The sequence below is a fragment of the Rhinoderma darwinii genome, chromosome 9 (genome assembly GCF_050947455.1).
Source record: "Rhinoderma darwinii isolate aRhiDar2 chromosome 9, aRhiDar2.hap1, whole genome shotgun sequence".
In the NCBI taxonomy this organism is placed as follows: Eukaryota; Metazoa; Chordata; class Amphibia; order Anura; family Rhinodermatidae; genus Rhinoderma; species Rhinoderma darwinii.
The window spans coordinates 23234596-23258236 of NC_134695.1; the positions used below are offsets into that span (position 1 = coordinate 23234596).

General features: G+C 43.0%; 1 protein-coding gene across 2 annotated transcripts in view; it reads left to right on the forward strand.

Annotated features, from left to right (window-relative positions):
• The window catches only part of MRPL11 (mitochondrial ribosomal protein L11), a 78695-nt gene that overhangs the window by 42653 nt on the left and 12401 nt on the right, over positions 1 to 23641 (forward strand). For both annotated transcript variants that reach the window (XM_075837367.1, XM_075837368.1), the window contains one exon: positions 14361 to 14456. In XM_075837367.1, coding sequence (XP_075693482.1) covers positions 14361 to 14456 — 96 coding nt within the window. The remainder of the gene's footprint in view (positions 1 to 14360; positions 14457 to 23641) is intronic.

The window sequence follows — 23641 nt, forward strand, 5'->3', positions numbered from 1 at the left end:
AACCACTTAAATACTGCGGCCACTATTGACCGTGGCATTTAAGGGGTTAAATGGCCGGGATCAGAGGTTTCTCCTATCCTCGTCGTTGCTGCGGGAGCCCGGTTCTCAGACAAACTTTTGTGCTCACGCGATCACCATCATATACAGTGAAGGAAATAAGTATTTGATTCCTTGCTGATTTTGTAAGTTTGCCCACTGTCAAAGACATGAATAGTCTAGAATTTTTAGGCTAGGTTAATTTTACCAGTGAGATATATATATATATATATATATATATATGTATATATATATATATATATATATAGATATAAAAAAAAGAAAATCACATTGTCAAAATTATATATATTTATTTGCATTGTGCACAGAGAAATAAGTATTTGATCCCCTACCAACCATTAAGAGTTCAGCCTCCTCCAGACCAGTTACACGCTCCAAATCAACTTGGTGCCTGCATTAAAGACAGCTGTCTTAAATGGTCACCTGTATAAAAGACTCCTGGCCACAGACTCAATTAATCAGTCTGACTCTAACCTCTACAACATGGGCAAGACCAAAGGGCTTTCTAAGGATGTCAGGGACAAAATCATAGACCTGCACAAGGCTGGAATGGGCTACAAAACCATAAGTAAGACGCTGGGTGAGAAGGAGACAACTGTTGGTGCAATAGTAAGAAAATGGAAGACATACAAAATGACTGTATATCCACATCGATCTGGGGCTCCATGCAAAATCTCACCTCGTGGGGTATCCTTGATCCTGAGGAAAGTGAGAGCTCAGCCGAAAACTACACGGGGGGAACTTGTTAATGATCTCAAGGCAGCTGGGACCACAGTCACTAAGAAAACCATTGGTAACACATTACGCCGTAATGGATTAAAATCCTGCAGTGCCCGCAAGGTCCCCCTGCTCAAGAAGCCACATGTACAGGCCCATCTGAAGTTTGCAAATTAACATTTGGATGATTTTGAGAGTGATTGGGAGAAGGTGCTGTGGTCAGATGAGACTAAAATTGAGCTCTTTGGCATTAACTCTACTCGCTGTGTTTGGAGGAAGAGAAATACTGCCTATGACCCAAAGAACACCATCCCCACTGTTAAGCATGGAGGTGGAAACATTATGTTTTGGGGGTGTTTCTCTGCTAAGGGCACAGGACTACTTCACCGCATCAATGGGAGAATGGATGGAGCCATGTACCGTCAAATCCTGAGTGACCACCTCCTTCCCTCCACAGGACATTAAAAATGGCTCGTGGCTGGGTCTTCCAGCACGACAATGACCCAAAACATACAGCCAAGGCAACAAAGGAGTGGCTCAAAAAGAAGCACACTAAGGTCATGGAGTGGCCTAGCCAGTCTCCAGACCTTAATCCCATAGAAAACTTATGGAGGGAGCTGAAGATCCGAGTTGCCAAGCGACAGCCTCAAAATCTTAATGATTTACAGATGATCTGCAAAGAGGAGTGGGCCAAAATTCCATCTAACATGTGTGCAAACCTCATCATCAACTACAAAAAACGTCTGACTGCTGTACTTGCCAACAAGGGTTTTGCCAAGTATTAAGTCTTGTTTGCCAAAGGGATCAAATACTTATTTCTCTGTGCACAAATAAATATATATAATCTTGACAATGTGATTTTCTTCTTTTTTTTTTTTATATAATCGATCTCTCACTGGTAAAATTAACCTAGCCTAAAAATTCTAGACTGTTCATGTCTTTGAAAGTGGGCAAACTTACAAAATCAGCAAGGGATCAAATACTTATTTCCTTCACTGTATATATACACGTCGGGATGCAGGAAGGGGACCCTTCCCATGACATGCTTTTATGTGAAAATGCAGGAAGTGGTAAAAGGGTTTTATGCTAAAAAGGCTTAAAGGAACACTGGGATTTTTTTTTTATCTTGGTCCCCATTTAAATAGGATATCCGGTAAAAGGACACTAACGGACATTACTGCTTTAGTATTCAAAGTATACCAAAGCATTATATCAGTGATCAAAACAATGTGTTAACCCCTTGGAGACACAATTTTAACTTCCTCATTATCACATTCCAAGAGCCATAACTTGACTTCGCCGTATGCGGGCTTGATTTTTGTGGGATTAGTTGTAGATTTTAGTGGTACCGTTTATTGTACCATATAATCTACTGGAAAATTAAAAATAAATTATTTGTGGGGTGGAGTAGGGAAAAGAAACAGTGATTCCTCCATTGTTCTTTGGGTTTTGTTCTTACTGTGTTGACCATGCAGTAACAACATGTGAAATGTATTTTACTGGTTAATACGATTACTGCAATACCAAATTGATATTTATTTTTTCATGATGTACCTTTTTTACAAAGAAAAAGTGTTTATATTCTGAGAGCCATAACTTTTTTTTTTTTCTGGTACGTACTTCTCTTTTAATCTCTTTTTATTCCATTTTTGTTTGGATCGAAGTTATCTTCTAACCTGGCCTTTGCAGGCGGTTGTCGACATTTTGAAACAGCCAGCTCCTGTAGCCCGCACCATCCTGGCGTAGCGCACATCCGATGTAACGCTACGTTGAATGTTGCCAAGGGGTTAAATGAATTTAAACAAAATGTATTTAAAAAAAGGTGTTCACAGAAGGAAAAAATTTATTATTTTTTTTAAATAACAAAGTGTGTATGTATGTGTGTGTTCCTTGCGAAAGTATTCAACCCCCTCCATGGTGTTTTTTGTTTTACATTACAACCTTGAATTAACCCCTTCCCGCTGCAGACACTTTTGACCTTCTTGACAGAGCCTAATTTTTCAAAACTGACATGTCACTTTATGTGATAACTTGGGAATGCTTTTACCTATCCAAGCGATTCTGAGACTTTTTTTTTCTTTTTTTTTTCCGTCACTCATTTCACAGTACTGAAATGAATAAAAAGTGAACAAAAACATGCATTTATCCCAACTTGATGGCAATAGAAACTACAGCTCTGTCTGAAAATGATATAATCTCACACCGCTCAATCGATGGAAAAATAGAAAAAGTTATGGCTCTCGGAATTTGACGGCACAAAATAAACTTTATTTTCAACAATTTTTAGTTTTTCCCTTGTAAAAGTAGTAAGAGGAGAAACATCCCATTTGCTGGACAGCAAGCCTGATCTAAAAAAGGACACATCTCTCCACACACCCAGTCTTTAGAAAGAACTCCTGATGAGAATAAGAGATATATATATATATATATATATATATATATATATACATGCATTAATACACTTTTTTTTTTTTTAGCCATCTTAGTGTAAAGCTACCACACACCATAAATACATATCTATAGTCCTATATAGCCTATATACAAGAGATTATAAGGAAGTTTACTGAAGGGGGGGACGACTAGGAGTAGTGCTGTCATAGGTTCATGAAAAACTGATTACTTAGCAGTAATCGATCCATTACCCTTTCACCTATGACAACACCCCTGAAGATGTAAAATAGAACCCCAGTTTTTAGGGTGGGACTACAGCTTGTAGTACTTTTACCCCTTCATCTGACGATATAAAAAAGTACACACCTCTCCACACACCCAGTCAGGTTTCCTGTCCTCCGGATGGGATTGTCCTGATGGCAAGACACTCTCTCCAGGATTGCAGACCCTCCAGCAGGTACTCACCTTTTGTTCCTGGAGGTTTTCTGAGGGTATAAGTCTCTTAGGGAGCAACCCCTAGTCTGGGGCTGGTATCACCCTCCTCTCCCGGTCACCGCTTCCCTCTACGGAGGTGGAGATTCCCGCCGCGGGTGGGGTCTCCTCTGGGGGAAGACGCTCTCCTGGGAAGCGGCCGAACGCTGGGTCAGGAGTCCTGGCTCTGCCTGTAACCAGAGCCAGGACTCCTGACCCAGAGTTCGGCCGCTTCCGGCGCACTGCAGTGACCACTTCCGGTCGCGGCGCACGTCACTTCTGGTGGGAAGGACGCACGGACGTTCCAGGAAGCGGTGCTCCAGCTGCCCATGTGGGGAGGAGGGGCTACAGCGCGTCGTGGCCTGGGAGCCTCCCCAGCCAATCCTAGGCCTATTTCTAGGCCTGAACCAGAATGGCTCCTCCAGCAAAGCAACCAGCATGGAAGCTCCAGGAGATGCAGCAGGACGCATGGAACGACCTGAGCGATCAGACCCAGGAAGGTCCTATAGTCCGGTACTTTAGACGGCATGGGATCTTCTAGGAAACCTGGTTGGACAGACCTTTTGTTCATATTATTAATTCTGTCCTTCCTTGTATATTGCATGTTTTCCTAGGTCAGAGAGGGTCCCAGGAAAAAAGTGGACAAGGCTCGCAACAAAGAATGTGCCGTGTGTAGTAGGAAGCTGGCAGCCTCTTATCAAAAACTGTTCTGCCAACCTTGTTTGGATAAGATAATGGCAGAAGAATCCCCTAGCCTTGCCTCTAGTATAAGGGATATAGTACGTACATAGGTTAAGAGCTCCCTTAGATCCCTCAGAAGGAATTATGATCGTCCTAGCACCTCGTCTGGCAAGACTCTGCAAGTCCTAGACGTTTCTAATTCCTCTAGTGAAGAGGAGGGGTTTGAGGAGGAAGGGGAGCTGGGCTCCTCAGAGTTTTCCTCTGACGAGGATGGGGGGAGGGAAGAACTTGTTCCCAGCAGAGGACGTGGACCAACTCCTTAAGGCAATCCGGGCCACGATGAATATCGATGACCCCAAGGGACACCGGTCTGTTCAGGACATTATGTTCGAGGGCCTGGGTCCCGGGAAACAGAGGACTTTTCCTGTTCACGGGAATATATCCAGCCTCATTAAGAGGGAATGGAAGAACCCTGACAGGAAATTAGGCATTCCCAAGATTTTAAAGAGAAAATATCCCTTTCAGGAGGGCTTAAGTAGGGACTGGGATTGTTTTCCCAGACTGGATGCCCCAGTAGCGAAGATATTCAGGAAGAATGCCTTACCGTTTGAGGATCTTGGGTTTCTCGCTGATCCTATGGATAGGAGGGCAGATTATTACCTTAAAAGAACCTGGGAAGCTTCTTCGGGGGCCTTTAAGCTGGGTATTGCGGCTACATGTGTAGCCAGGTCTTTAAAGGTCTAAATAGCTCAGTTGAAGCTTCATCTCAAGGACAACTCCTGGGGATTAGATACAGGCTTCCCTTCCGGTTTTGTCTAAAGCCACAGATTTTTTTTGGCTGATGCCTCAGTGGATTCGTGCCGTCGGGTAGCCAGATCCGCAGCCTTATCCAATTCAGCCGGAAGAGCAATATGGCTGAAAACATGGAAGGGTGATGCAGGCTCCAAAGGGAGACTGTTATATACCTTGTTCAGGTGATTTTTTGTTTGGGGCCCCACTGGATGATCTCCTGGACAAAGCATCCGATAGGAGGAAGGGGTTTCCTACAGAAGGCCAAACCAGACTCCTTTCGTCCCAGGAAATGTAATAGAAAACCCATTTCCAAGGGACAGGATTTTAGATCCTGTAAATTCCCTAGAAAGAACAGGGGTTTCTTGTTTAAGCCTCAGAGTGATCTCAAAAATAGGGATCACCAGCAAAGATGCCAGAGGGAGCAGGGTAGGAGGTCGCTTATCCCTTTTCTATCAAGCAGGGGAAGGGATCTCCTCAAACAAGTGGGTTCTAGATATCATAAGAACTGGGTACAGGCTAGAATTCATGTCCCCTCCTCCAGACAGATTCCTCCCCACGAAGAGGCAGAAGGATTCAGAAAAACAGCAGGCCCTAGAGTCAGAAGTTATTGATCTTATCAGGAAAGGGGTTCTGGTACCAGTACAGAGACCAGAGATGGGGAAGGGCTACTATTCCCCCCTTTTTCTGGTAAAGAAACGAGGGGCCGATTCAGGGTCATAATAAATTTAAAGCAGCTAAACTTCTTCCTGATCTACAAAAGATTTCGGATGGAGAGTATCCCCTCTACAGTAAATCTTTTTTTCAGGGATTGTATGACGGCATCTATAGACCTGGAGGATGCTTCTTACCATGTCCCTGTTTGCATCACTCACCAGAAGTATCTGAGTGTGGCAGTAGTTTTAAACGACTCCCTAATCCACGTCCAATACAGAGCGCTCCCGTTTGGCATCTCTCAGGCACCGAGAGTCTTTACCAAACTTATATCAGAAATGACGTCATATATACGGACAAAGGACATTCTGATCATTCCCTACCTAGACGACTTTTTGATAGTGGCAGACACCGCCCAGACCTTGACACTCCATCTATGGGCAGTACAGTCGACTTTCATAGATCTGGGTTGGAATATGAACATGAACAAGTCTGTCTTAACCCCATCCAAAAGATGCATTTTTTGGGGGATCCTTCTATACTCTTCCAAACAGATGTCTTTTCTCCCTCAGGGAAAGATCCAGCCTTTGATTGTAAGAGTCTGTCCTCATTTTAGATCATTTGACTTCCTTCAGAAGGGCTATGTCGGTCCTGGGCCTTTTGACCTCCTGTATCCCGGCCATAATGTGGGCTCAGTTCAGGTCCAGACCTTTGCAGAGGGACATACTAGAAAAGTGGGATAAGAGCAAGTGCTCTCTAGATCACTCCTTGATCCTTTCCTCAGTAGCCAGACTCTCGCTCAGGTGGTGGATGAAATTAAAGAATCTCCGGAAGGGTGTTTCATGACAATAAGGAGCACAATCCCTATACTTTCGGGAAAGCGAGTGAAGGTTTTTTCAGACAACACGACTGCAGTAGCATGCATAAACCATCAGGGAGGTACAAGATCAGGGCTTCTGATGAAGTTAGCTACAGAGATCTCTTCCCTAGCCGAGCTACATCGATCGTCCCTTTCAGCTGTCGATCTAAGGGGAAGGGACAATCAGGTAGCAGACCTCTTGAGTAGAAGACGGTTGCTGCAGTCGGAGTGCTCCCTGAATTGGGACGTCTTCCAGATGATTGTGGCCAGGTGGGGGAATCCTTCCATAGATCTGTTTGCTACCAGGGAGAACAAGAAGGTGGCCAGATTTTTTTTCCCTAGATCCCCGGGAAGATCCTGTAGCAGTAGACGCTCTCTCTGAGTTGGAGCCTGGAACTGGGTTATGCCTTTCCCCCTCTGTCTACTTCTGAGAGTTTTAAAAAAGATCAGAGAAGACAGAGCCTGGGTGATCCTGATCACTCCATTTTGGCCAAAGAGGCCGTGGTTCACCTGGTTGAGGAAGTTGTCTGTAACCCAACCATGGATCCTTCCAGACAGAATAGATCTCCTGTCCCAGGGCCCAGTAGTTCATCCAGACATCTCCAGGCTGCATCTTACAGCATGGAGACTGAGAGGGTAATCCTCAGGAAAAGAGGTATCTCTGAGACGGTCATCTCTACTTTTAATGTCAAATAGGAAGCAGGTTACCTCTAAGATATATTTAAGGGTCTGGAAAGCTTTTCTCTCCTTTTCAGGTATTGATATAGATCCATTAGCAGATCCAGATATTCCCCTGATTTTAGACTTTTTCTTCAGGCAGGGCTAGACAAAGGCCTCAAGCCCAGTACATTAAAGGTACAGATTTCTGCCCTAAACTCCTTTTATGATTCTAGATTAGCAGAACACCCCTGGATTAGAAGGTTCCTGATTGCGGCCTCCAGGATGACCCCAAATAAGGTCTTCAGTCCCATCTTGGGACTTAAATTTAGTCCTTACTGCTTTGATGGGCTCATCCTTTGAACCTTTGTACTCCCTGTCCATTAAATTTCTCACTCTAAAAATGACTTTTTTACAAGCAGTTATCACCGCACGAAGGGTAAGTGAGATTCAGGCCCTCTCGGCTTTTCCCCCTTACACTTTAGTATTGGTTGGACGATAGGGTAATCATGAAAACCTTACCAGGTTTTTTGCCAAGGGTAATTTCCCCTTTTCATCAGGACTAGGAGATTATTCTTCCAACCTTTTGCGACTCCCCTATACGTGTTTTCACGACGGCCATTAAGGGTACTTATGCCAGAGGCATAAGATAGCGCACCCGGGAGGCACTTAAACTCTGTGTACTCAGCTACCTCCGTGGAGCACATACCGAAGACCGTTTCGTTCAGTCCCCGGTCACGTGTGGCAGCATATGGCAAATCGTAACAGGCAGGGACCAATCTGAGTGGTCCCTGCTGACATAGTCACTGTGATATTCTAATAACCGTGATCTATTTTATTATATTTACCAAATACAGCCAGGACATGGGCTGTGTCTTCCTCTCCCTTCACTGTAGTTGATCTGTGAGAGGAGAGAGAGACACTATACCAAATCATGAGCTGTAGAAGTGAATTTAAAAATTACACAAACTTCAAGTCTGTACCCCCTGATCACCCCGTTTGTGCCCCCTCATCCCCTGTGTGAGCACAAGTGATCTGTACGTTTTCTGGCAGCGTAAGGTTATTACCTCCTGTTAGCCAGTTTTACGTAATTTTTCCTGCGCTGCTTTTAGTAATCTGTTTATCTACCTAGTGATAGGCAGGGTATCCTTTTTTTTTTTTTTTCTTAGTTTGAAAATAAAAAAGTTACAGGTTAACGGTTACAGTTCAACCTAAATAATGGCTCGGAGAATGTTTACTGCGGATCAAGCGTACACCTTGCTGTGCTCCGGCAGTTCAGGTAGTGACAATGACTGCTTCAGAGGTAGAACTTTTTTCAGACAGTTACGACTCAAGTTCTACTTCTACCTCTGGACCCCATAGCACTATGGTGGTGGAGTCAGTCGTCGCTGTCGAATCCCCAGGTGCAGGGGCTAGTGGTGCAGGGCCTCCCGTATTCTGGGATCTTGCAATTTCATTTTCACCCCAGGTCCCGCAACTGTCCGCAACCCCAGGAATAAAAGTGGATGTTGCTAATTATACCCCTTTGGACTTCTTCCACATATTTGTCAGTGACCAAGTCCTTGAGTTTACAGATCTACAGTCAGTACAATCAACTTTAATAGATCTTGGATGGAATATAAGCGTAAACCTGTCGAATTTAACACTGTCCAACAAATGCATTTTTTTGGGGGGAATCCTCTTAGACTCATCCAAACTAATGTCTTTTCTCCCTCAGGGAAGATCCAGCTTTTGATAGAGAGGGTCTCGGGCCTCTTTTTAGGATCACTTCACTTCTTTCAGAAGAGCTGTGTCTGTCCTGGGTCTTCTAACCTCCTGTATCCCAGCCATAATATGGGCACAGTTCAGGACCAGACCTCTACAGAAGGACATATTGGAGAAGTGGGACGAGAGCAAATTCTCCCCACACCTTTCCTCTGCAGCCAGACTCTCTCAGGTGGTGGATGAAGGTAGAACATCTCAGGAAGGGTGTTTTCATGGGAAATGTCTCCATCCCTGAACATTACAACAGATGGCAGTCCTTGGGGGTGGGGAGCCCATGGTGAATGCTTCTGCATTCCGGGTCAGTTGGATACTCAAACCTCCATAAAATCTTCCAACAGGGAGCTAGAGGCAGTACTTCAGGCTATAAAAGGCACCATTCCTATACCTTCAGGAAAGAGGGTAAAAATTATTTCAGACCGACTACAGTGTCGTACATAAATCATCCGGGAGGCACAAGATCAGGACTTCTGATGAATTTAGCCACAAATATTTTTTCCCCTAGCCAAGCTGCATCTATTTTCCCTTTCAGCTGTCTATTTAAGGGGAGGGGATAATCCTGTAGCAGACTTCTTGAGCAGAAGACAGTTGCTACAATCAGAATGGTCCCTAAACCAGGAAGTCTTCTGGATGATTGTGGCCAGGTGGGGGAATCCTTCCATAGATCTGTTCACTACCAGGGAAAAACAGGAAAGTGCCCAGATTCTTCTCCCTAGACCCCAGGAAATATCTGGTAGCAGTAGATGCTCTCTCCCAGTGTTGGAGCCAGGAACAGGGTTAATTAAAAACACAGAAAAGGCCATACCCACAAATTAGGCAGGTAAAAACCAATTCCAAACAGGACGTGACCAGGTCAGAAGACGCTACTGAAGGAGAGTGGTCAGGTGTGTTAAATAATGATTACCACTCTCACTAACCTTGAGGGGAGTGGCGCGTGGTGCATGGATGTAAATATGTAATACAAAAAATATAAATACTGTGTATAGTCTACAAGTGGTAATGTGGTATGTGGAATATAGGGGGCATTACTAGGTGTATTGCATAGGGGGGCAGAGCTGTGCGTGATACAATAGGCATGAGTGCAGTGTGTAAAACATGGAGGGATAGTGATTCACAGCATATATCGCTGAGTAGCAGCCTATTTAGAATGCCCATACTATGAGAGAGAGCGGGCTGCCCTGCATGTAATGCCAAGCACCCGCAGATCATGCTCTCCCAGCACCATAAGACCTGGCCGCATCCTGAAAAAGTATATACAGTGTATGTAACCATGAAGAAACATGGGGTATTAGTTGTAATTTTGGCCAAAAGAACGCAAGCTCGCAATCCTCGTCACGGATCCCCACACTTACGAGTCCCTAACTGGAACAGGGTTATGCCTTTCCCCCCTTTGTCTACTTCCGAGAGTTTTAGAAAAGATCCGGGAAGACAGGGCCTCGGTAATCTTAATTGCTCCATTTTGGCCAAAAAGACCATGGTTCACATGGTTGAGGAAGCTGTCCTTAGCCCAACCAGATCTCCTGTCCCAGGGCCCAGTAGTTCATCCCGACATCACCAGACTGCATATTACAGCATGGAGTCTAAGAGGATAATCCTCGGGAAAAGGGGTATTTCAGAATCTGTCATCTCTACTGTATTGGCAAGTAGGAAACCGGTTACCTCTAAAATATATTTAAGTGTCTGGAAATCCTTTCTTACCTTTACAGGAATTGATATAGATCCATTAACAGATCCAGATAAACCCCTGATATTAGACCTCCAGGCAGGGCTAGACAAGAACCTCAAGCCTAGTACAGTACATTAAAGGTACAGATTTATGCCCCAAGCTCCTTCTATGATTCCAGTTTAGCAGAACACCCCTGGATTAGAAGGTTCCAGATTGCAGCCTCCAGGGTAAGATCTCAAATAAAATCTTCAGTCCCACCCTAGGACTTAAACTTCGTCCTTACTTCCATGATGGGTTCACTCTTTGAACCTTTAAACTCCCTGTCCATAAAATTTCTCACTCTAAAAATGACCTTTTTACTAGCTGTTACTACTACCCGGAGAGTAAGCGCGATTCAAGCCCTCTCGGCCTTTCCTCCTTACACTTTGGTGTTGGAAGATAGGGTAATTCTGAAGACCTAACCAGGTTTCTTGAAAAAGGTAGTTTCCTCATTTCATCAAGACCAGGAAAGAAGTGATGATGAAATAACAGATAAGGTCAAATGCTCACCTATGGGGGTTGTGCAAATTCAGGCAGCAAAATGAGTTTTAGAAGGTCCGCTGCAGCCAGATCTGTTACCGCAGTGAAGTAACGCAATTAGTAAATGCAGAGAATGAACCTTGGAGAGGTGCTGCTGACATTAATGTAATCCAAGTCAAAGTAGTACATGAAAGAATAATTTATTAAGGCTACGCTTTTCAATGCTGAACGAGCCTCTTCATCAGGTCAGGTGAGGTCTGAATTGGCCTGATGAATAAGCTAGTTCAGCGTCTCGATGCGTGGCCTTAATAAATTATTTATTCTTTCATGCACTACTTTGACTTAAATTCCATTTATGTCAGCAGCGCCTCTCCAAGGTTCATTCTTTGAATTCACTTATTGCATTCTTTTTTAGTAATGGCTGGCTCCATTCCGCCGGTGGCGCAGTTTTGCACTACTTTGCACTGGCGGGCCCTTGCGTGGACTTTGATGCCTAGTTGTACGGACTAGCGCTTCCTGTGCTTTGCGATACTGTTTTGACATTACCAATTCGTGGCCCTTCTATTCGAGGCGCAACTTCCTTCCCGCTGAACTGGCTAATCCTCTCCACGGATGCCAGCGTCTGGGATGGGGGGGAGCTTTTCGGAACCTCGCGGCTGTGCTCTCCACAGGATGCGTCCCTTCCCATCAATCCTGTTCTGCAATTAAGAGCCTTTTTTTGTGCATCTTCACGGGACTTAGTCTCTGTCCGAGCACCTGGTGTGGGTTAAATCGAACAATGCTGTGGCTTATCTAAATTACCACGGTGGCACGCGCAGCGTCTTAGTGATGGCCGAGGCCTCAAGCATCCTGGTCTAGGCGTAAGCTCCCGTGCCGGCTCTGATGGCAGTACACATTCCCGGGGTCGACCTTCTCGGTTGCGAAACGGTGGATCCCGGGAAGTGGTTTCTTCATCAGGATAATCTAAGAGAGAGAGCAAAAAACACAGCACCACATGTTGCAGGTCACAAAATGTAAACGAACAGCAAGACACACATTAGTTGATGACTGCTCACCTATTTGAGTTGTGCAAGGACAGGCACAACATTGGTGAAAACAGAATTAGTGGATAAGATGAAGCTGCAGCTAGGTTCACAAGCCGGTCAACTGGGCAAGGAAACTGCAGAAATTAGGAACTTGGGTATATGAAAAAAATGAACCAAGAAATAGCGCTTCTATCAACCAAGAAAGGACATAGGAGTTATAATAGTTTAAAGCTTTTAATATGCAGACTACGGGTTTCAACACTGAACAGGCAATACATCACAGCTGTCCTTTTGAACTGTGTTTGGCGGTCTTTCCGTTTTAATGTGTTCCTGATTATGCTGTCAATCATTATATAAGCTAGTGTTTTTGGCTGCTTCTTGTACATGACCTGACGAAGACGCCTGTTTGGCGTTGAAATGCGTAGTCTGCATATTTAAAAGCTTTAACTATTATAACTCCTATGACCTTTCTTGGATGATAGCAGCGCTATTTCTTCATTTTTTCCATATACCAAAGCTCCTCTTCATCAGGATGTCTTCAACCAAATTTGTTTTAGGTGGGGTGATCAGGACGTGGACCTGTTGTATTCCAGGTTTAATACACAGGTCCCCTTCTTCATCTCCCAAGCCCGGGACCCAGAGCCCTGCGCTGTGGACGCTCTAGTGACGGCGTGGTTCGACTTTAGTCTCTTATACGTTTTCCCTTTTCTGCCTCTCTTGCCGTGGCTCCTCCGGCCCAAGGTCTGTGCCCCCCAATGTAACAAACAAGAAAACAGGATTTTTTTGAATACTCACCGTAAAATCCTTTTCTTGTCCATTTCTTTGGGGGCCACAGCTCCCACCCATTCCTTCAAGGTTATTTTGTTCAGGATTGACAGTTTGAGGTATTCTCGTCTAGTGTTTGGCATACTTATCTTACCTTGTAACTACTTCTTCTACTTCTTGTGGACAGAATGAATAGTTCAATGTCTGTGGGCAGGCTATATCCTGTAGGCCTAGCCACTTTTTTATTTCTTAATGTCAAGCACCCCCTATTTCCCCCTCCATTCTTTGTATTTTTTATACAATTCTGGAAAGCCCAGAGAATAAAATAAGATCCGGTAAGATCTTTTGTATATATTGAATGTGTGGAATATCCTTTCACTACGGTGGCGCCAAAAAAAAGACATTTTTGGAACAACATAGAAGGGGGTCTCATGCTTTGGATCCCCTGCAATGGTCCAGTCAGAGAACTTCTAATGTAGAGTGGGCCTCCTTCTGGTGGACCTGGCTGTCCATGTACTGCAAGGTTGGCCATTTATTAGCTGGCATATAATACTACATTTCCCATGCAGTTGAAAACCCATAGAGAACTAAGTCTGGGTTCACACAGAGTTTTTTGCAGGCGGAAAATCTGCCTCAAAATTCCGTTTGGAAGTTTGAGGCAGATTTTTGCCCGCGGCTATAGAGCGCCGTGGGCATAAAACGCAGCGAAATACGCTTTCTCTTCCTCCCATTGATGTCAATGGGAGGTCAGAGGCGAAATCGCGCGAAGACAGGGCATGTCCCTTCTTTCTCCGGCTCGCGGGAGAAAACCGCCCCCCCCTCCCATTCAAATCAGTGGGAGGCTTTTTTGGCGAGTTTTGCGGAGCGGTTTTCGCTTCAAAAAAAGTCTATACTTCTGAAAGTGGATACAATTATATTCAGGGTAGGCAATCCTCTGAGCTAAATAATAACAAGGTGGGGATTATTCTGTGACCCTGCAGTTGCCATCATCCCTTTGGGGCTCTTCATACTGCGCTATTGTTTCCGGTATATCGGCAGAAAGCCGACAGAACCCATTAAAGTCAAAGGGTTCCGTTGGCGTCCGGTGGTATCGGTCATTCCCTTATTCTGTTCCCCTGACGGAGCAGAACAATGGAATGCCCTGATGCAGATTTGAACAGGGCCTTATTCTCTTAATTTGAGCAAAAGTAAGGATGAACATGGCTGTATGAAGATTTTTAGTTATGTAATAATAATAAACAAGTTTTTTGTTTTTACCTTTTTTATATAAGCGCATAGTGTTAAATGTAGCATTTGCAGAAAATGACAGATGGTTGTGTAAATTCATTCTCTCTTTCATCATAAACAGAGGGGCATCCCAATTGGTCAGTTTTGTAAGGAGTTCAATGAGAGGACCAAAGACATAATTGAAGGAGTCCCCATGCGAGTGAAGATCTTCGTCAATGTAAGTTTCTATCACAATCTTGTTGCCTTTTGTGTTTTTCATTTTCTTCCATGTTAATAACCACATGCCTCTCCTTATTCCTAGCATCCTCTCGATTGCAGGGCTGTATTTTTTTATTTATTTTTTTAATCCTCCCATTGCCTGCTACGGTCCGTGCTCCGCTTGGCGCCTAATATGCTCATTTTGAGTGAAGGTACAGAGAGGAGGGGACCTCATCTCTCCTCAGAAGTCGTTGCCTCCTGCATCACTGTGATGCTGTCTAATCAGAGCGGGTCTTCTGCATCACTGTAATGTTTGTCCGCTCTGATTGGTTCGAAAGGACACCAGGAATAAGGGCAGCTATGGGGATTCAAAAAAATCGCATGACAGGTCCTCTTTAACCCCTTAGTGACCAGCCCATTTTAGGCCCTAATGACCAAGCTATTTTATTCGTTTTTCTATAGTCGCATTCAAAGAGCTATAACGTTTTTATTTTTTCGTCTACATAGCTGTATGAGGACTTGTTTTTTGCGGGATTAGTTGTGCTTTTTAATAGCACCATTTTTGGGTACATATAATTTTTATATTAACTTTTATTAACCCTTTTGGGGGGATTATAAAAAAAAACTGAAATTCCGCCATTGTTCTATGAGTTTTTAAATTGACGCCGTTCACTATGCGACGTAAATAACATGTTACCTTTATTCTATGGGTCGGTACGATTACGGCGATACCACATATGTGGAGGTTTTTTTATGTTTTACGACTATTGCACAATAAAAACACTTTTGAACTAAAATTATTTGTTTTTGCATCGTCGCTTTCCAAGAGCCGTAATTTTTTTATTTTTCCATCAATGTAGTGATTTTTTGTGCTTGTTTTCTGCGGGACAAGACGTAGTTTTGATTGGTACTGTTTTGGGGTACATGGGACTTATTGATTCATTTTTATTATGACCTTTTTGGGGGGCAATGGAAAAAAATTGCAATTTCGCCATAGTTTTTTGCGTTTTTTTTTACGGTGTTCACTTTGCGGTTGAAATTACATATTAACTTTATTAATGGAGTCATTACGGTCGCGGCGATACCACATATGTGTACTTTTTTTTTTTTTTTTTTTACACTTTTACTAAATAAAACCACTTTTTATGGAAAAAAATGGTTTTATTTATTTTTTTTACTGTAATTTTTATTAATAATCTTTATTTCACTTTGATGACTTATTTTATTAGTCCCACTAGGGGACTTTACTGTGCGATGTTCCGATCGCTGCTATAATGCTCTGGTATACTTCGTATACCGGAGCATTATTGCCTGTCAGTGTAAATCTGACAGGCAATCTGTTAGGACGTGCCTCCGGCGCGTCCTAACAGGCATATGTCCAGGGCAGACCTGGGGGCTTTTATCAGTCCCCCGGCTGCCATGACACCCCATCGGAGACCCGCGATTGCATTCGCGGGCCGCCGATGGGTGACAGAGGGAGCGCACTCCCTCTGTAAACAAAGTTAAATACCGCGGTCGCTATTGACGGCGGCATTTAACGGGTTAAACGGCCGCGATCGAAGTAAACTTCGATCGCGGGCGTTGGAGCAGGAGCTCAGCTGTCATCAGACAGCAGAGCCCCGGCTCCTGCCTGCACGGGAGACCCGTGCAGGACTTAGACTAGGCTGACGTGAAAAGGCGTCAGCCTAGCCTAAAGCCCATTAGTGAATCACGTAATAAGGCGTATTAGTGGTCACTAAGGGGTTAAGGGTCTCTTAAAATAATAGAATCTCCAGTATATGCATCTCATCACAATCAAGTAATCAATAAACACTTCATTTGCTCAGGGCATCGAAATATAACTACTTTTTCGATGCTGTGCACCTGCAAGCAGTTCAATACCATGAATTTATGTATTTCAACACTAAGCTCTGCGGCAGCACAGCTGGTTATTGAAATACATAAACTTACGAACTGGCATGATGTGATGAGGCTGGCGCCACATTGAGTGTTGGCACTGTCCCTGAAGACAGAGAACATAGCACGCGCGCTAAAAAAGCACCTGAGGGCATTCCGCCCTTTAATGAGGCGCAGGCCGCATAACATCATGCTGATCGCGCCGTCACGGCAAGTGTTGCTGCGCGATAAGGATCAGGGCAATAGCTGTAATATACAGCCTCAGCCCCGCTCTAACTGTAGAGATCAGAAAAACTGCTGATCTCTGCCGTTATACCCTTGAATGCCATTATACCCTTGAATTCCGCAATCAAAGCTGACGCAGCATTCACATGGAAATGAGTAGGTCCCTACCACAATACCGCACGCGCACAGGGACCAACCTAGAGGCCCAGAAGCACCCATGCTGCCAGGCCAAGCCACCTCCGCTCTGGGCCTCGTCCCCCACAAGTGCAGCACCACAGCAACAGACCCCACCACATGGCACCACAACAAGTGAAAAGATGGAATGAACTCGCCTTTAGATGTGCCCCAGTGGCCAACTGAGAGCACAAGATCAGAAACGCTTATGTGGTCATTCCTTAATTAAAATCCGCTAGTTTAAAAGTGTGGAGTGCTGGTTTAAGAGGAGAAACCAGGACCACGCATCCACAATATTAAATATTAGTCTGACCATATTTCCTGTTAGGCCATGCTTTACCCCTTCCCGCACCTTGACGTAACTGCACGTCCAGGCGAGCAGTTAGCGCACCTTTATGTGCAGTTACGCCTGGAGTTTAACAGTTAACCGCTACGTGGCGCTACACCACAGCAGCGGTTAACTGTGCAGGGTGTCTGCCTTGCTCTCTCTCTTACCTATCAGTTGTCGATCACCGCTGATTTAGGCAATTAACCCCTTCAATGCGGCGATCGATTGTGATCGCCGCATTTAGGAAGTTTGTAGCACATCAGCAGCCCCCGAAATGCTCTTCCGGGGGCTGCTGATGATTGGTATGGCAATCGGAGGCCAGGCAATGGCCTCCGGGTCTGCCATGTACGGAAGCCTATCAGGACTAGGCTTCTTATTACGTCACTGTCAGTGTCAAACTGACAGAGTACATTACACTACCTACCGTAGGTGGTGTAATGTATTCTAGCATAAATCAGTGCTGCAAGTCTTCAAGTCCCCTAGTGGTACAAAAAAAAAGTTTTAAAAAGTTAATAAAAATGTTTTATGAAAGTGTAAAAAGAAGTTATAAGTTACAAACACAAAGGAAGCTTTTTTTTCTATAAAAAGTCTCTTCTTATATGAAAAAAATTAAACCGTTAAAAAAAGTTCACAAACTTGGTATCCCCACGTTCGTAATGACCCGAACTATAAAAACTATAATATTTTTCCTGTACAAAAAAATAAGTAAAAAACAATTCCAGAATCACAATTTTTTTAGGTCACCACCCCTCCCAAAATATAGAATAAAAAGTGATCAAAAAGTCACATGTACCCGAGAATAGTACCAATAAAAACTACAACCCATCCTGCAAAAAACAAGCACTTACACATCTTTTTTAATTGCAAAATAAAAAAGTTATGGCTCTCCGAATATGGTGATACAAAAAATGTAATTATTTTATAAAAAAGTGAGTTTTATTGCGCAATAACTATATACATATGGTATCGCCGTAATCGTACCGACCCGCAGAATAACGTAACATTGTAATTTATAGCCCAGGATGAACGTTGTAAAAAAAAGAATAAAAAACATTGTCAGAACTTATGGTTTTTGGTCACCTTGCTTGCCAAAAAATAGAATAAAAAGTGATAAAAAAATCGCATGTAGCCCAAAATGGTACCAATGAAAACTACAGATTGTCCCGCAACAAATAAGCCCTCACACCGCTTCCGGTGGAGAAAAAAATAAAACAGTTCTGGTTCTACAAAATGTGCAGTGTGTTCCAAAAGCGGATAAGATTGGGTGCCATTTATCAGTGCGACACCGGCCACAGATCTAGGAATTATTCTTTATTTACTGCATTATTATACCCTATTATTATGCCCCGATGTACTCCGCACAGCTTACATATACCCTGATGTACTCCACACAGATTACATATGCCCCCACGTTATAAACTGAAATACCAGTAAAACCCCAAACAGAACTACTACCAAGCAAAATCTGCGCTCCAAATGGCGCTCCCTTTCTTCTGAACCCTACTGCGTTCCCAAACAGCAGTTTGTCATCAGATATGGCATGGCCATACCTGGGAGAACCAGATTTAACGTTTTATGAGGTATTTGTCTTCAGTGGCACAAACTTGGCACAACATATTGTGCACTAAAATGGCATATCAGTGGAAAATTGTCATTTTCGCTTTGCACCATCCTCTGCGACTTAATAGCATGTCGCCATACGCTGGGGGTGTCACCTGTGTAGTCCTCTAAAGTAATGTAAAAAATAAACAAAATTGGTATCGCTGCATCTGTAAAAGTCTGAACTACTACAATATCCCATTAATTTAGCTGTAAAAAAAATAAAATGTAATAAGTGGTCAAAAAGTTGTATGTACCAAAAAATGGTACCAATAAAAACTACAGCTCGTCCCGCAAAAAATAAGCCCTCGCACCACTCAATCGACTATAAAAGTTATGGCTCTCGGAATGTGGTGTAGAAGTAGTAAAATATATATATATAAATTTGGTATCGCTGTCATAGTATAGCATAAGAGCATGTAAAAAGAGGAAAAAAAATTGAGAAGTGGAAAGAGGGAATGGAGAGAGGGGAACAGAAAGACAGGGAAAGGTAAAGGTGTGGTCGGCCAGAGATCTAGAGAAAAATTATTAGCAAATTGTCAAAAGGCGGTGATCATGGCACCAGGTAGGTGAGAGTAGGCGTAATTGATCCAGGGCTGCCAAAGCAACTCGAATCTGGCAATCCTATCCAATAAAATACTTGTGAGTTTTTCGTTTACAAATATTTGGTCCATTCTGGTTTTGACACCTGCAAAAATTACAGACTGCTTTTTCCAGGAGTGAGCAATAGTCATTTTGGCAGCCAATAGGATGTAAGAGAACAATTGAAATTGAGCATGCGTTAGTTCAGATGGTTTGAGGTGTAGGAGAGCTAACTTAGGGTCTTTATGTAAAATTATACCAAACAGACTCTGAGCGAGACCAAAGACTCTGCTCCAGAATCTAACGAGTTTAGGACAGGACCACCATATGTGGAGCATGTCACCAGGCGCGGGGCATCCCCTAAAGCATGAAGCAGGGTAAGAGGGAAATGCATGTGCAATTCGGCTGGGGACCAAGTACCACCGCATCATGACTTTATATGCGGATTCTAAGATATTCGTATTGATAGAGCAATGTGAAACTGTGCTCCAGATACTACGCCACTCAGCCAGTTCCAGCGTCATCCCCAAGTCCCGGTGCCATCGGTCCACATATGTATGAGGGGTAGGGGATGGATTGTTCAGGAGCCATTTGTATAAGAGGGATATAATCCCTCTCGAGGTTGGGCAGGTGCTGCAGATTCTCTCGAACTGTGAGCAAGAGTCAGATGTATCCCTGTTGTTAAGAAGAGAAGTAATCCAGTTTTTAAGTTGTAGATATCTGAATATCTCGCCACTGGGGATCTGCTTAGAGGTCTGGAGTTCACAGAACGAGAGAATCCGAGAGTGAGTGGGCGTGAGGAGTTGGTGAACTCTAAGTATGTCATTCGACCACCACCATTTAAAGGCATAATAGTTGTCTGCGCCAGGAGAGAACAAAGGGTTGTGCCATATAGAAATAAGGGGAAGATGTGGAGAAATCAATCTACTGGAATATTTGATAGAGTCCCAGACCGTTAAAATGTGTGTAAGAGAAGGGGAGAGATGGGTAGGACGTAAGGATGGGGGCATCCAGGGCAGATATTGTATCGGGGTGGGCGACACCTCCGGAACATCCAGGTACACCCATAAAGGCATATTTACCGAAACGTGTAATTTAGGCAAGGATGCTATCATGGCTGCTTGATAATATTTAGAGATATTAGGAACACCCAATCCCCCGTCTGTTTTCAGCGAGCAGAGAGTGGACCTGGATATTCTAGGACGTGCGCCACGCCAGATAAACGAGGATATACGGTTCTGAAGGAGACCGTAACATGTGTAGATTTTCATTTTCACAGACTAACTCCAATAAATATAGCAAAAGACCCGTGAGGTCAAGGTGCTAACTACTGCTGGATAAAGTCCTTGAAGGGTGTAATTTCCAAAATGGGGTCACTTTTGGGGGGTTTCCACTGTTTTGGCACCACAAGACCTCTTCAAACCTGACATGGTGCCTAAAATGTATTGTAAAAAAAGGCCACAAAATCCTCTAGGTGCTCCTTTGCTTCTGAGGCCGGTGTTTCAGTTCATTATGACCCTAGAGCCACATGTGGGATATTTCTAAAAACTGCAGAATCTGGGCAATAAATATTGAGTTGTGTTTCCCTGTTAAAACCTTCTGTGTTCCAGAAAAAAATATATTACAAATGAATTTCAGCAAAAAAAATGAAATTTGTCAATTTTCCCTCTGCTTTAATTCCTGTGAAACGCCTAAAGGGTTAAGTAACTTTCTGAATGCTGTTTTGAGTACTTTGAGGGGTACAGTTTTTAAAATGGGGTCTTTCTAATATATAAGGCCCTCAAAGCCACTTCAGAACTGAACTGGTCCCTATAAAATAGCCTTTTGAAATGTTTTTGAAAATGTGAGAAATTGCTGCTAAAGTTCGAAGCCCTGTAATGTCCTAGAAAAATAAGAGTGACCAAAAAAACGATGCAAACATAAAGTAGACATGGGATATGTTAGCAGGTAACTTGTGTGCTATTACTATCTCTGTTTCACAAGCAGATACATTTAAATGGAGAAAAATGCTAATTTTTGGTGTTTTTCACAAATAAATACTGAATTTATCGACAGATTTCTGCTGATTTCGGCAATTAACCGCTTAATTGCGGTGATCGATTGCAATCACTGCATTCAGGGCTTTCTAGCACATCGGCAGACCTCACAATGAAATCGTGAGGTTTGCAGTTGGCTAGCATGGCGATTGGAGGCCAAGTAATGGCCTCCGTGTCTGCCATGTACGGAAGCCTATCAGGACCAGCCCCCTGATAGACTTCCTGTCGGAGAATAAATATAGAATAAAAAGTGATCAAAAAGTCGCATGTATCCGAAAATAGTACCAATAAAAGCTACAACCCGTCCCGCAAAAAACAAGCCCTTACACAGCTTTTTTGACTGAAAAATAAAAAAGTTACAGCTCTCAGAATACGGTGACACAAAAAATAAATAATTTTATAAAGAAGTGATTTTATTGCGCAAACGCTGCAAAACATAAACTATATACATATGCTATCGCCGTAATCGTACCGAACCGCAGAATAAAGTAAAATTGTCATTTATAGCGCATTATGAACGCCGTAAGAAATAAAGAATTTGAAAACGCCAAAATCACTGTTTTTGGTCACCAAAACTCTAAATAAAATGTAATAAAAAGTGATCAAAAAGTTGTATGTACCAAAAAATGGTACCAATAAAAACTACAGCTCGGTCTGCCAAAAATAAGCTTGAACACCGCTCAATCGACCAAAAAATAAAAAAAGTTATGTCGTTTGGAAGGCGCGGAGTGAAAAACTAAAATGGAAAAGCAAAAATGGATCAGTCCTGCAAAGGTTAATTAATTTCTATTAAAAAAATAAATTATTTTCATTTTCACAGACTAACTCCAATAAATATAGCTAAATACCTGTGGGGTCAAAGTGCTAACTATACCCCTAGATAAATTCCTTGAGGGGTCTAGTTTCCAGAATGGGGTCACTTTTGGTGAGTTTCCACTGTTTTGGCACCACAAGGCCTCCTCAAACCTGACATGGTGCTTAAAATATAATCTAAAAATAAGCAGACCCCAAAATCCACGAGGTGCTCCTTTGCTTCTGAGGCCGGTGTTTCGGTCCATTAGGACACTAGGGCCACTTGTGGGATATTCCTCAAAACTGCAGGACCTGGGCAATAAATATTCAGTTGTGTTTCTCTGGTAAAACCTTCTCTGTTAGGCTGGGTTCACACAACCTATTTTCAGACGTAAACGAGGCGTATTATGCCTCATTTACGTCTGAAAATAGGGCTCCAATACGTCGGCAAACATCTGCCCATTCATTTGTACTCCAAACGACGACGCGTAAAAATACAGCCTCGTCAAAAGAAGTGCAGGACACTTCTTTGGACGTAATTTGAGCCGTTCTTCATTGAACTCAATGAAGCACAGCTCAAAATGTACGGCTGTCAGAGAAGCCTCGCAAAATGCGAGGAGGAGCATTTACGACTGAAACGAGGCAGCTGTTTTCTCCTGAAAACAGTCTGTCTTTTCAGACGTAAATGACAGCTAGCGTGTGCACATACCCTTACCCAAATTTTTTTTATTACAAAATAATTTTGGCAAAAAAAAGAGAAATTTGTAAATTTCCCCTCTACTTTGCTTTATTTCCTGGGTTAAGAAACTTTCTGAAAGCGGTTTTGAATACCTTGAGGGGTGCAGTTTTTAAAATGGGGTGTTTTTATTGCGGGATTCTAATATATAAAGCCCTCTAAACCACTTCAGAACTGAACTGGTCCCTGTAAAAATAGCCTTTTGAATTTTTCTTGAAAATGTGAGAAATTGCTGCTAAAGTTCTAAGCCTTGTAACGTCCTAGACAAATAAAAGGACGTTCAAAAAAACGATGCAAATATAAAGTAGACATATGGGAAATGGTAACTAGTGACTATTTTGTGTGGTATTACGATCTGTTTTACAAGCAGATACATTTAAATTTCGAAAAATGCACATTTTTGCAAATTTTCTCTAAATTTTGGTGTTTTTCACGAATAAATATTGAATTTATCGACCACATTTTTCCACTATCATAAAGTACAATATGTCACGAGTAAACAATCTCAGAATCATTTGGATAGGTAAAAGCATTCCAGAGTTATTACCACATAAAGTGACACATGTCAGATTTAAAAAAATCGGCTGTGCCACAAGGCCAAAACAGGCTGCGTCCTAAAGGGGTAAATTGGAGGTTCAAAATTGATAACACCATGTGCCTCACATCTGAAAATGGAAGACCATCAATAAAATGTAATTTTATGTAAAATTTAATTTTTTTTTAACGGTAGATGCCTCACTGGAGTATGTATTGCTTTAACTATTTATTGCATTGGCTCTATTGGTGACCCTAAGGCCCTGTTCACACTACGTTTTTTGATGCAGAGACAGTGTCCG